The sequence below is a fragment of the Pollachius pollachius genome (genome assembly GCF_949987615.1).
Source record: "Pollachius pollachius genome assembly, chromosome: 5".
NCBI classification, from domain to species: Eukaryota; Metazoa; Chordata; class Actinopteri; order Gadiformes; family Gadidae; genus Pollachius; species Pollachius pollachius.
The window spans coordinates 28,690,272-28,702,421 of NC_136938.1; the positions used below are offsets into that span (position 1 = coordinate 28,690,272).

The window sequence follows — 12,150 nt, forward strand, 5'->3', positions numbered from 1 at the left end:
CGGTAAGCTGAACTTTAGGAGTGATGGAGCAGTGAGCGAGTGTCTGATCCGACACGCTGTGAGCACGCAGTGAAGGCTCTGCAGTCATTCATGGTCACGGTGCCTCGTAGAGGAGCCGATGGAGATGGAGACGCGGGCAGAGTAATTAAAGTGAGTGTTTAATTAGCTCTGCCTTGTGTAGCGAGGAGCTATAGCTGACCTTTGATGTGTGCAAACCCAGCCACGCAGCCGTTTTTATTGTAAGGAGGAAAGCTTGCTGCTGTATACTTTTCAGATTAATTGGGGGTAGTTTGTGAATTTCAATTAAAGTAAAAAAATAAAAATTTGACTCTGGATCCAATCAAATTAACAAGTGTTTCCTATTCTTACAAAACAGTGAAATAGCACCACATGAGATTTATTTCACACATTAGTAGAAACTCTACCACACACACATTCTCCATGGCGGAGCTGGTTAATTACTTATTTCCCTGCGAGCTGAATTCTCGTTTAACGGCAGAGTGCTGACTCCGTCACAGGAGGATCGTCATCCAGGCTTCAGGCCGGAAGAGATCTGGGGGAAAACCTTTCAGCAAAGGTACCTTTCTATATTTATTAGATGCAACAGATTTTACATGAGAAGAATATGGCGACAGCTGCTTCAATCAATGGGAGCTGTAATTTATTGAACAGCCTGCAGCTTCCACCGTGTTTACAGGAAAGGTGAGCACAAAGTCTTGTCGTGATATTTGCTTCAATAAAATCTTTCCCTGCATGAATATGTATTTTCTAAGCAAGTAGCACCGTGTAATGGTCCAATCAACGAAGGGCTAATATTGAATATTAGGCCATTTTCATTTGATCAGTCTAGGTGTGCCATCATGCTGATTTGATCACCTTTTAAAGGTCTGGTTGACCAATCAGGCGCTGTGTCGGGTAATTCCCATGAGATAATTACAATTTCTGCCTAACCTTTGAATAACCTTTTTCCTTTCATCATCCAAACTAACGATTATCCACTCGCCTCTCTCTACTTGTAACGCTGTTTTCTCTCACATTCAGCGCCATCTTTCCCTCTCTTATTCCTCCTCCGGTATAAATGACAAAACCCCTAATTTATTTCCAACAAATAACCATTTATTCATCACACATTTACTGAAAATTACGGTTTATTGAAAGGGCACAGAAAGGTCAGATAACACAGATAAATGTAGCTAGGAATAACTACTCAGTGCATGGCACATTCTCATGGAAACGACTCAGTGTGAGTCTTTGGCTCCTTGCCCCCGAGTGTTAAAGGCATAGAGAGCTCTGAAATATTAAATGTTCAACAGTTGGCCAGCCAACTTGAGGCTATATATTTCAAAAATGTGGAGTAAATTAACCTTGCTACAATGAATGACAAATGATAGTCAAAGTTAAGTATTAATACTTTTTTTGTATTTTTTGTATTTTTTTGTAAAATTGTGTTCTTACCACAATATACAGTGTCAGACCTCACCAGTGCAAAGGGATTTTACTAGAAAGTTCACACATTAAGAAAGCAGTGTCCTCGCTCAAAACAAAACACAACTAAAATCTATTTAGTAAACAACAGATGAACAATCATGAACGTTACCAGTGCCATTACTACCTCAAAAGAACTCTAGAATGCATGCCGTTTACTATGGGGTTTCCAAACAGGTGGTCAACACAAAGGGCTTGATCAAATCATGGACAGTTTTAGTGTCCCTGCAGTCGCAAACAAGGTATGTATATGCGGGTTTGTGTGCACTCATGTCATGTTTCTCCATGTCTGTGTGCGCGTTGTGTGTGCGTGCTTAAGCGTGTGCTCTTTAAACATCTTCCAGATAATGCTAGGGTTCGGATTTCCATGGACAAGCTGTCCACTCAGTGGTCTGTGGTGGGGGGGGATTCATGTTGCTTTGTCTTTTTTGGTGCCGTCATCATCTACCTCCTTCCTGGCGTCTGGGAGAGTTGTGGTAATGTTTCCAATCTGCGTCGGGCTCCTCTGCTGTGAGGAACAAACGGAGAAGTACTCGCTGTGAGCAAAATGGCAACACAAATATAACACAATTATAGTTTTACACTCAGCAAGCAACTGTGATCTGTCAGCTGGGGAAAAATGAATTGCACCTTAATGATCAGAAATGTTATTTTATTTTAGGTCATTATTCACACCCTTTTCTATTGTGAACTCTCCCAAAATTGTTTCCTATGTAAATTGGTTCCACAGTGTTATATTCCATAGCATACCTTTTTGTTTCCCTGGGGAGTAATTTGGCCTTGCACCTGTGTGTCCAGCTTCAGTGAGCACTGATGCTCGGAGCTGGTAAGTAATGTTTATATCTCTCTCCCTTTGATTTTTTTATAAACTTTTTATTTGTCGCCCTTTAACAATTATAGTAATTCACATTGCTTTGTGACGTGCTTTTGGGCACGCGGAAGAAATTCCCGGTGTGCAGACAACTTAACTTAATGAAATGTTGTAAAAACAGACTTTTAATTGTGTTCAATGTTTTGTAAACTGGCTTAAGCTAGTGGCAGTCTACTGTGGGGTTTCCCGGCCGCGTGAGATTTAACATGGGAAAAAGTTTGCTGCATGTCTGTGTTGACATTTTGAATGCAGCTGTGTGATTTAAATGTGTTGTCAATTATTTGTCTCCTTTATTTTGTAGAGGGGAGAGATTCTGTGGATTGTGCGTGACGCCCGTGTTTTTTGTCTCCTCTTAAAAAGGTTTGCCTTTCATGTGTTTTTGACATTGCTTATTTTATAAAACGTAAAATGAGTTGATGAGTGTGAGAGGAAAAAGACAATTGATGAACTGTGTAAAAAAACTTTTATTATATTTTTATTACCTAATTGGTGTATATGTCTTGTATACTGTCTTTTTATTGAATTAATTTCTTTGAGCCCATTTTACGCTTTGTTTACATTTTTATAATTTACCTTCCACATGTTTTCATTATTAGTTAAAGACTATATTTAGCTAGCTTCAGTGAGCACTCATGCTCGGAGCTGATGGAGAGAGATTCTGTGGATTGTGCGTGACGCCCGTGTTTTTTGTCTCCCCTTAAAAAGGAGTAAACCCTCCTAACTCGACTTCTGTGTGTGCCTCACTCAATGAAAAAGACACAACTCATTGGCATGATTGACTGCATTGCTTACATGTAGGATTTCTTTTTTTTATAATAATATTGATTAATTACACTATGAACTACTATTATGAGAAGACTTTCTTTGACTTTCAATTGGTAGCAGTACTTACAACTAAACGCAGTTTCTCTATTTTTACACGTAACATTACAACACAAGATATTTGTACAAATAGCAAAGTACGATACAATTAGATTCTCCAACTGTGTAAATACTTGGTTGATCATGGTCTGGTGTCACTAACAACAGAGAAAGCCAGCACCTGCAGTGTGTTTACCAGCGTTGGTATTGGTTGACCTCTGGGGCTTAGCGTCTTCATCTGACGGAGAACCACCATCTCCCACATGGAGGAGGCAGAAGATACGGAGCAGGTCGCCTGGCTTACAGCACGCCAGCCGGCACTCGAAACCAACACTTGTTTGTTGCTTGCTTTGACACGAATTATGTGTCAGTGTGTGTACAACACTTAACAAATCCAAGCGACCAATCCAAGAATATTTGTTTAGCGTCCATCGGTCTTATGAGCGTTGGAGGTCTGAGAGAGCATGTCAGGTGGATCCGCTGACGCTTTATCTCCAGTGTTTAAGAAATGATGGCCCGTCTACGCTGACCAGCCACAGGGACCGGCCCACAGGGCTTGGTTAAGGCTTTCTTAAGGACACACAAGTATTGCTTAGTTATGACTTGAAATGAGTTCAGAAAAAAAAGAGCAGATGGGCTAACCCTAACCCTGATAGAAGATAAGTCAGTGGGCCACAACGTTATGATAAAAACAGTATTTACTTGATGAAGCACTTCACACTTGTGAAGTCCTATGCCACTAGCCTCCAACTGCCTGCGACCCATTGTGTCTGCAGCCCGGGTGGAAAGTATCTCATCAACATTAACAGCACCTTCCCATGCAGGCAGGCCACCCCACCGTTTACCTTTCTTTGGGATCAAACACACGCTGCCTTCTGCTTCTGCAGTTACCTCGTGGCTACGCAGAACGCCACTCTGAAATCCTAACGATTTTCAGTTGTATTATTTGTCATGGAATCCTGCCCATCAACAAGACTTCTCCATCGTTTTGGAATGCGGTCATATTTTTTCATCTAACCACAACGACAATATAATTCCCATCAGCCCCGAGCACCAAATGCAGTTATTTGGACCGAAAAAAATAGATTAAAAAGGTTTTGGAATAGACGGTATAAGCAAAGGAATAACCTTTGCTCACACAAAATGACAATAACCCCCACTCTAAAAGTTATACAAATATAATTTATTATTTTTACTCTCCATATCGTTATCACACTAACAATATGGCTACGTATCGTCAGTGCCTGGTTTGTCGCCCCCTAGTGGAAGCAAGAGGGATAGTGAATCTTGACCTAAATGGTGCAATGAAATATGGAATCCACCTCGGGCCAAAGCTTTCCCTTCCCCCTGTTGAGGAGGAAGATAAAGAGAATTCACAGGCATGTGGTGGGGCTGCGGATAATACCCCTGCTGTGTTGTTCATTGGCCAGGAGGGGGGGGGGGGGGGGTATGGTATTGAGGACATTAGCACACTAGCATGTCATACAATGTTGTGTCCTATGGTGAGGGTGCCTCTGATGGATTAAAAGTCACGGCGAGTTCAGTTTGCGGAGTGCTCCTCAATGCGCACACACAATCTGCTGTTAGGTGTGTGAGCTGCACATTACTCACTGTGTGCTCACAATGCGGTTTCCTAAGAGGTCCCTTCTGTTTGAGGGCAAAGCCCATTGAAGGCTTGTTCCCTTTAATAAGAAAGAAGCCAGGTCGGAGTAGGTTGGCCTGAACCCTTCTTATATTCCGTCAGTCAATCAGGTGGTTATGATTGGGTTTTCTTTAGGAGATTCTCACTACCTGATGGTCAGACTCATAGATTGTGGAGGTTAGCATTCATTTAAAAAAGCCACACTTTGGCCTTTACTTTTCATTTCTATTCAGCCGCTTGAGGAGAGATGGTCCTCCTGGTTAATTGGCTCCATTAGCAAGGAGATGATTCTTTAGCTAAACCATTAAGCCAGTACAGCCTCAAAGGTCACAGCTTATGGGAAGTAGAACATCAGTAATGCTAAATACAATTAAATGAGCACAAGCGGTGCACTTTAAAGAAGGTAACCTTTGGATGTACCATTGAGTGATTTAACTGACGCCGTTATCCAAAGCAACTCCTACATCCGAGCTAGTGAATGAATTCCCGATTTATCAGAGATAAAGGAGGGGTGAAGCATCGTGGTCCTGAGACCACCGGTATGCTGCGGACCACTGGAGGATGAACTCAGAAACCTCCCGCTTAGTCCATCCCGCCCCGATGGGTCATGGAGAAGAACTGGGAGTAGCGGGCTGAACCACTTTGTGCGAGGTGCAGGGGTGGCCGAGGGCTTTAGTGGAGACACTATCAACAACCTGAGACGTAACGGAGGATGCAGGCATCCACGTCCGTAAACACCATCCTCCACGGAGGAAACTGATAGAACCATAAACCTTACTTTAGTCAAACAACTCTGGTTATAATGACAAAGGTGATACTATGTCTTGCAAACATGCACCATTTTGTGTTTTGCAATTACCACAGCTTGTATAGCTGAGTGACATCGCTCGCGGCTGACTTTAATGATACAAGTGTCCATTTGTACCTCAGCCTCATCATTGTTGTTGAATCCTTGATTAGCCAATAAAATAAACACACGATAGGCCTACTTATGTTTCGATTTGTGAAATATAAACCATCAAAAGCTACAATGGAGATTGATAAACAGATTATAAAAGACGACATTTAACTAAGACGTTTATTATTATCTTGCTCAGGGGTGATCCTATAGTCGTCTTTTCGGATGCAACTTGTGTGCTCTAACCAAACTGGAAACCCAGCCCACAGAGAGCGCTGTGTGTATTAATAGCGGGCGGGCAGCGGCCCTAAGAGGCGTGCCACAGAGCATCACTTCAGCCCCGGTGGCGTAATGATGACAGAGTACTGACAACACTGGTACAGCTCAGCCTACAGAGACCAATGCAAATCAATGCTGATATTACTGTATTCTAGGGCATCAACTGTCCTACATAGTGAACACATCAAGGAGGATGGATTTAAACAGGATGTGTGCTCCATGTGTTGAAAGGAAAGGCACAGAATAATTAAGAATGTGTGTGTATAAGTGGCGGTTTCTTTCTACGCACTCATATTTCAAAGGTTGCTTTATTGAATGCAATACCCCAGTATATACTCAGTAGATGCTCAGTACCCCAGTATTGCTGAACCCTGATATATGGTTTGTGTGTGTTTTCGTGCCTATGCATCTGCTGCCTTGCTTATTTCCAACACTAAGTAATGAGTGCTAACAGAAAGTGATTGCGTCAGCTCTTCCCCCGGCCGACCTAAAGCCTGAAACCTCCGCATGTGAGCGAGCAAACGTGTGAAGCTGCACCACGATGTTCTCATGCACCTTCCTAGAGCTTCAGTCTCCAGAGGAGCCCCTGGACCCTGAATAATATATCTCACAGCACATCATCCACACATCTTTAATTTGCTCTTGATTATGCAGCCAACAGAAGCATCCTTTGTCTGGATTAAATAAAGTCTGATTTACCTGATGGCTCTCAGGCAGCGTTCTGCCATCCAGGATCGTCTCCTTGGTTTGATTTGGGAAACAGTCGCCGCCCGTCTACAGGGGAAGGAGAGGAGGTTCAGTGTTACACTCTGCACACGCTTCATGGGTTAAATATCCTGGAAAGTGATGGTTTTGGTTTTCGGAATGTGGTCTCAAGTGGCCTCTTGCTGCCTTTTCTGTTTCCTGGTGCAAAATGCCAACATAGAAAAATGATTTGGAAAGTCCATTTCCTTTACCCTCTGCATCAGACATGCATGCAGGGTTTCCTTTAGATGCATATGTGCACATAATAGAACGGCACACCCTCAGCGCCAATGTCATAGCACATATCACACATACTTCCTGATAACGGCACGAGGAAATAATCAACCCGATGGCTTGTGCCTCAAACGTGAAAATTGTGGTGTATTTGGAAACATGTTGTAGCAGGATTATTGACTCAAGCATCCATATTGACAATGACATTTCATTTTCATCAAAGTACATCATGGTGTAATTATAAGACTAACAGGCGAACATTAAAAACCCACAGTCCCAATAAACAGTCCACCAGTAAACAAAACACTCCATTAGAGCATTAGCTCTAAAAGCTGCTGTTGTGCTCCCATCCTGTGTTGAAGTGCTTGTGGGGGGGGGGGGGGGGGGAGGATTCGCTGGATCTTCTGAATGCGGAGAGGCGGCAGCGATGGTAATCAGTGAGAGGCTAGTATCTATTAACAGCTCTTCACCCTGTAAGCAACGGGACTTTTGTGGTTCGACGGGACTGATAAAGCTTGCTTTCCTGGAATAGCGAAGTTAGGAGGAGGAAGCCGAGGGAGGAAGACCTGGTGTTATCCTAGGAGGGAGGAAGGCCTGTTCCAGCCTCTGCTCCCAGCTGGTAGGCACGCCATTCTGCTTCTGGGTTCCATTCTTATTTGCTGAAGAATCCCGGTCCTCGCTCGAGGAGAACAGCACACAACAAATAAACGCCTTCCAATTACAACCGAGGAGAGTCAAATATTTGTTTCTGAACTCGGAGCGTGTTGATACGCCATGGACTTAATGTGTTCTCGAGACTTGCTGCCACTGGTCCCGCCATGTGAAACCAAGCTGACAATGTTCTCTTCTGTGAAAACCCCCATTTAGCATGGTGTACGTTCCAGGGCTACCCCCGGACCCGGGGGTTACCACCGGACCCGGGGCTACCCCCGGACCCGGGGGTTACCACCGGACCCGGGGGTTACCACCGGACCCGGGGCTACCCCCGGACCCGGGAATACCCCTGGGCAGGACGCCGCCTTTTGGCGCCAACACAAATCTGATTCTAATTACCCGGGACCAACCATCCATATGTTGGCTAGCACATAGCGTTCTCTAGACACCCAACAAATGTTCTACTAGCCTAACTTTACCTTGACATTGGCCTCTCTGGTAAATAACAGCATTGCCGTGGCCTGGTAAATAAGTTCTGTTCCTCTGGGCGTTATAGAAACGGGCCAGTGCACACGCTCAGGGCCCCCAGAGCCCGTTATTCATTAATCATTGTTATTGGCCTTATCTCATCCAGGATGAGGCATTAATATGCATATTCTCCCTGCTTGGGGCAAGCTGCAGCACTGTATAGCGGCGTGTTTAGAAGCCATTTAAAGTCTGTGAACAATCTGTTCATTTCTTAATTTGTGATATAATTTGAAGTTATATTCTGTATCTTTGAGCCATCCTATTGTGAAATCACATGATGGCTCTGGTTTGTCCGGAATATATTAAAAACTGATATTTGACCCAAGAAATGATTCTGACTCTTAGGATTTGTTTCTCTCTATTTCCTCTGAGCCAGCAGGAAGAAAATGGGAGATGTGGTGGTGGTCATGAGGAAAGTACAATATCTGCGTCTCCTGCCTCCAACGTGTCCCTTCTTATCTCGATCAAAAAGCCTCTCCCACTCCGAGAAGGATTTTCCCTTTTTACCAGCTTGCCAGAAAGATGTCATCAATTATAGTATACCAGCGAACATTGTTTTTGGCAAGATTTCCTTACGGAACAACCTCTTTGACGGCTCTTCCGCAAAGAGTAATTTCCTCCGGAGATGGCATGCGCCTCAACACATCCCATCTTCTGAGCTTCACCGACGGACCCATGACGGGTTATTGATAAACAAGTTGGAGGAAACCCATTCAGTCTTCTGTCTTCGGTTTGCATTCCTCCCATCCGCTTAAAATCATTAAACCCTCTTGGAGCCATGCAACCAATCACGCCTTTGGCAAGCTCGGCATCCCTGGTCTAAGGTAGAATGCGGTTCTAAGCTGAATGGAAACGCAATTCAATGGCTGCCTCTGAATAGGATAATCTGTTCGAGTTGGGCAAGATGATGGCCGTTTGTTTCAGCCACTATTCATGAGTCCCAGAGCAACAGAACTGCTCGCCATGCTCCAGTGGGATTGGGAAATAGGGTTTGTGTGTCTGGTGTGTCTACTCACAGACTCCTTCTCCCTCTTCAATGACACTGCTGCTTTGAGGGAAGTGCGTGGGTGATTCTACCCGATGTGAGCGAGCCACAGCCAGCTCTCCATCTCTGCACTGCACTAGGAGGTCCACATGTGTTTTATAACCGTTGTTCAGATTACAAAACCCAAATTATCACCGAAACCATGGAAACAACTAAATGTTTGCGTTCTGAAACTGAACGGAGGAAACCAGCAGTAGAAACAGGCTGTTTGGAGCCCGAAGAGAAATCCAACGAACAGATTAAGCTGATTGGCTCTGGACCCGGTCATTACAGTTTAATTACTCTGAGGGCTCACCTTCTCCATCTGGCAGGCCGGGAGGCTGCCGTTCTCTCTCCTCGTTATGCCCGTGTCCCCGGGCACCTTGCTGGACTTCACCAGCCTCCGCACTTTGGAGATATCCTGAAACACGTCGGGAAGACAACAAGCTACAGTAACAAACGGTTACTCTCTAAGGTTAAACGGCATGATGTCGTCTTTGCTGCTTGATTATACTTTCATCTGGGATTTGGTTATCAAAGAAATCAAAAACAAAAAATGTAATTATGTCAAATTATAATTTCCATTGTGGCAGAATAATATCTGAATACATTACAAATTATTTTTAAAAAGAGATAATCATCTTGTTTTGGATGTGATCAAGGGGAAAGAGCATTGATATGTCACTGGGACTTTTAACACGACAGAGAGAGGTCGGCTCATGACCTCAAACATACCAAATGTGAAGCGTAGCGTTAGCATACAGTGGACCCCTGGTAAAGAGTTAGCATACAGTGGACCCCTGGTAAAGAGTTAGCATACAGTGGACCCCTGGTAAAGAGTTAGCAGACAGTGGACCCCTGGTAAAGAGTTAGCATACAGTGGACCCCTGGTAAAGAGTTAGCAGACAGTGGACCCCTGGTAAAGAGTTAGCAGACAGTGGACCCCTGGTAAAGAGTTAGCAGACAGTGGACCCCTGGTAAAGAGTTAGCATACAGTGGACCCCTGGTAAAGAGTTAGCATACAGTGGACCCCTGGTAAAGAGTTAGCATACAGTGGACCCCTGGTAAAGAGTTAGCATACAGTGGACCCCTGGTAAAGAGTTAGCATACAGTGGACCCCTGGTAAAGAGTTAGCATACAGTGGACCCCTGGTAAAGAGTTAGCATACAGTGGACCCCTGGTAAAGAGTTAGCATACAGTGGACCCCTGGTAAAGAGTTAGCAGACAGTGGACCCCTGGTAAAGAGTTAGCAGACAGTGGACCCCTGGTAAAGAGTTAGCATACAGTGGACCCCTGGTAAAGAGTTAGCATACAGTGGACCCCTGGTAAAGAGTTAGCATACAGTGGACCCCTGGTAAAGAGTTAGCAGACAGTGAATTGGGTCTCTTCACCCCCCCCCCCCCAGCTTCCGTTTCTGCCGTTTTTGTTCCACTGATCAATGGACAGCCCATATGAGTGGGTCCTCGTGGGCTGAACAACCGCCACTTCAACTGGTGGCCTTGAGACTGGAATCCTGATGGCTGATGGCAAACGTACTGAATTATACAATAACAACATATTGTGGTACTACATATAGGCCAGTGGGTTAAACACTCTGCAGAAATCCTATCCTTCCAGAATTAAATATCAATATAGTTATTGGGGGAATCCAGCACTACGGTATTAGCAAGCAGATCATTCAGTTTCTACAAAGGATGTTTTTTTACACCTCGCCCACCTTTCATACCAACAACAGCAAATCCCACAGACCCTGCAAGTTTCCACCCCCTATGAATCATCTTTGAGTGGTGTGGGTAAACAATGCTGATTGGCCGTGTCGTTTGAAGAAGAGGTTTGCGCTGATGTTTCTGTGTTTGCAGCTTCCTCTCCCTTCTCCTCCACATCAGAGGATCCACGGCAGAAGAGTCGACTTGGCTTTTCTCTCAAAACAACTCTGCCATTGCAGCCCCTTCTTTCTGAATCCTTATTCGTATCCGTATTCCACACACAATCCTTAACTGGGTCAAAAATGGACTCCTGAGAACTTAAGTGATACAGTGGCAACATGGGGCGAGAGCGCCTCAACCCTTCACTGTCAACACCGCTCTCGTTTTGTCAGCTGACGACATATCTTCCAGAACATTCACTGAACTAGGAAGCACTTGAGAAAGTGGCCATTTTGGGCCTTCAGAGGATCATCCATTATTACTTAGCTTTAAAAGCTCCCGCCCTGAATAAACAGAATCCGACTCCGGAGTTTAAAACCGAGCGATGCACCTCGAGAGGCTGAGGTTTAGAACGGCAAGGGGAGGTTCTTCAGCACCTCGCAGAGCAGAGTATATAACAGTTTAATAAAACGGTTGGTTAAACGACATAGCAGCAGAATTCAACATAAAACAGTTACTACTATAGTCTACGAAGTACGTTTTTAAAAAAATTAGCAAACTTAAAATGCTTCTTCCGCTAAAAATATAGCTCCTCATGCAGCAAAACAAACAGAGATGCTTTTAATGTGCAGTTTTTAGGATTATCGACGTCTACAGATGAGGTTGTGGTTGCGTCCAACTGAACACACCCCCCACCACAGAGAATCTACGATGGCCTGTAAGGTGCCAGGTACTTCCACAAATATATCGTCCTGTGCAAAAGCATTGAGTAGCCAAGTGTCAAGTGATGAGGACCCTCGATAGAGACTGACTAGATGGGGTGGAGTCTGTAACATAAGGGGTCATGGCTTACATGTAAGATAGCGATTTTGAATGGTAATTTGAAGCATTTTTGTTGGGGTATTTTAATTTACCTTCGAGCCATCAGATCAGAAATCCAGGACCGGAACCATCGGTTTTATAACCATACAAACAAAGTCCCGCCTGTCAGAAAGTTAACTTGGTAACACAACGATGAGGGAGGCTCCCACCAATGCTATGTTCAGACGATGATCAAAGCAATGA

The 12,150-nt window shown here is 44.3% G+C and overlaps 1 protein-coding gene across 1 annotated transcript in view; it reads right to left on the bottom strand.

The window, feature by feature from the left end:
• Nucleotides 1-1,094: 1,094 nt before the first annotated feature.
• luzp2 (leucine zipper protein 2) overlaps nt 1,095-12,150 on the bottom strand; it is a 112,262-nt gene continuing 101,206 nt past the window's right edge. Inside the window, exons 10-12 of the mRNA XM_079736935.1 lie at nt 9,537-9,641; nt 6,736-6,810; nt 1,095-1,993 (exon numbers count right to left, since the gene is read on the bottom strand). Coding sequence (XP_079593061.1) covers nt 1,895-1,993; nt 6,736-6,810; nt 9,537-9,641 — 279 coding nt within the window. The 3' untranslated portion in view covers nt 1,095-1,894. The remainder of the gene's footprint in view (nt 1,994-6,735; nt 6,811-9,536; nt 9,642-12,150) is intronic.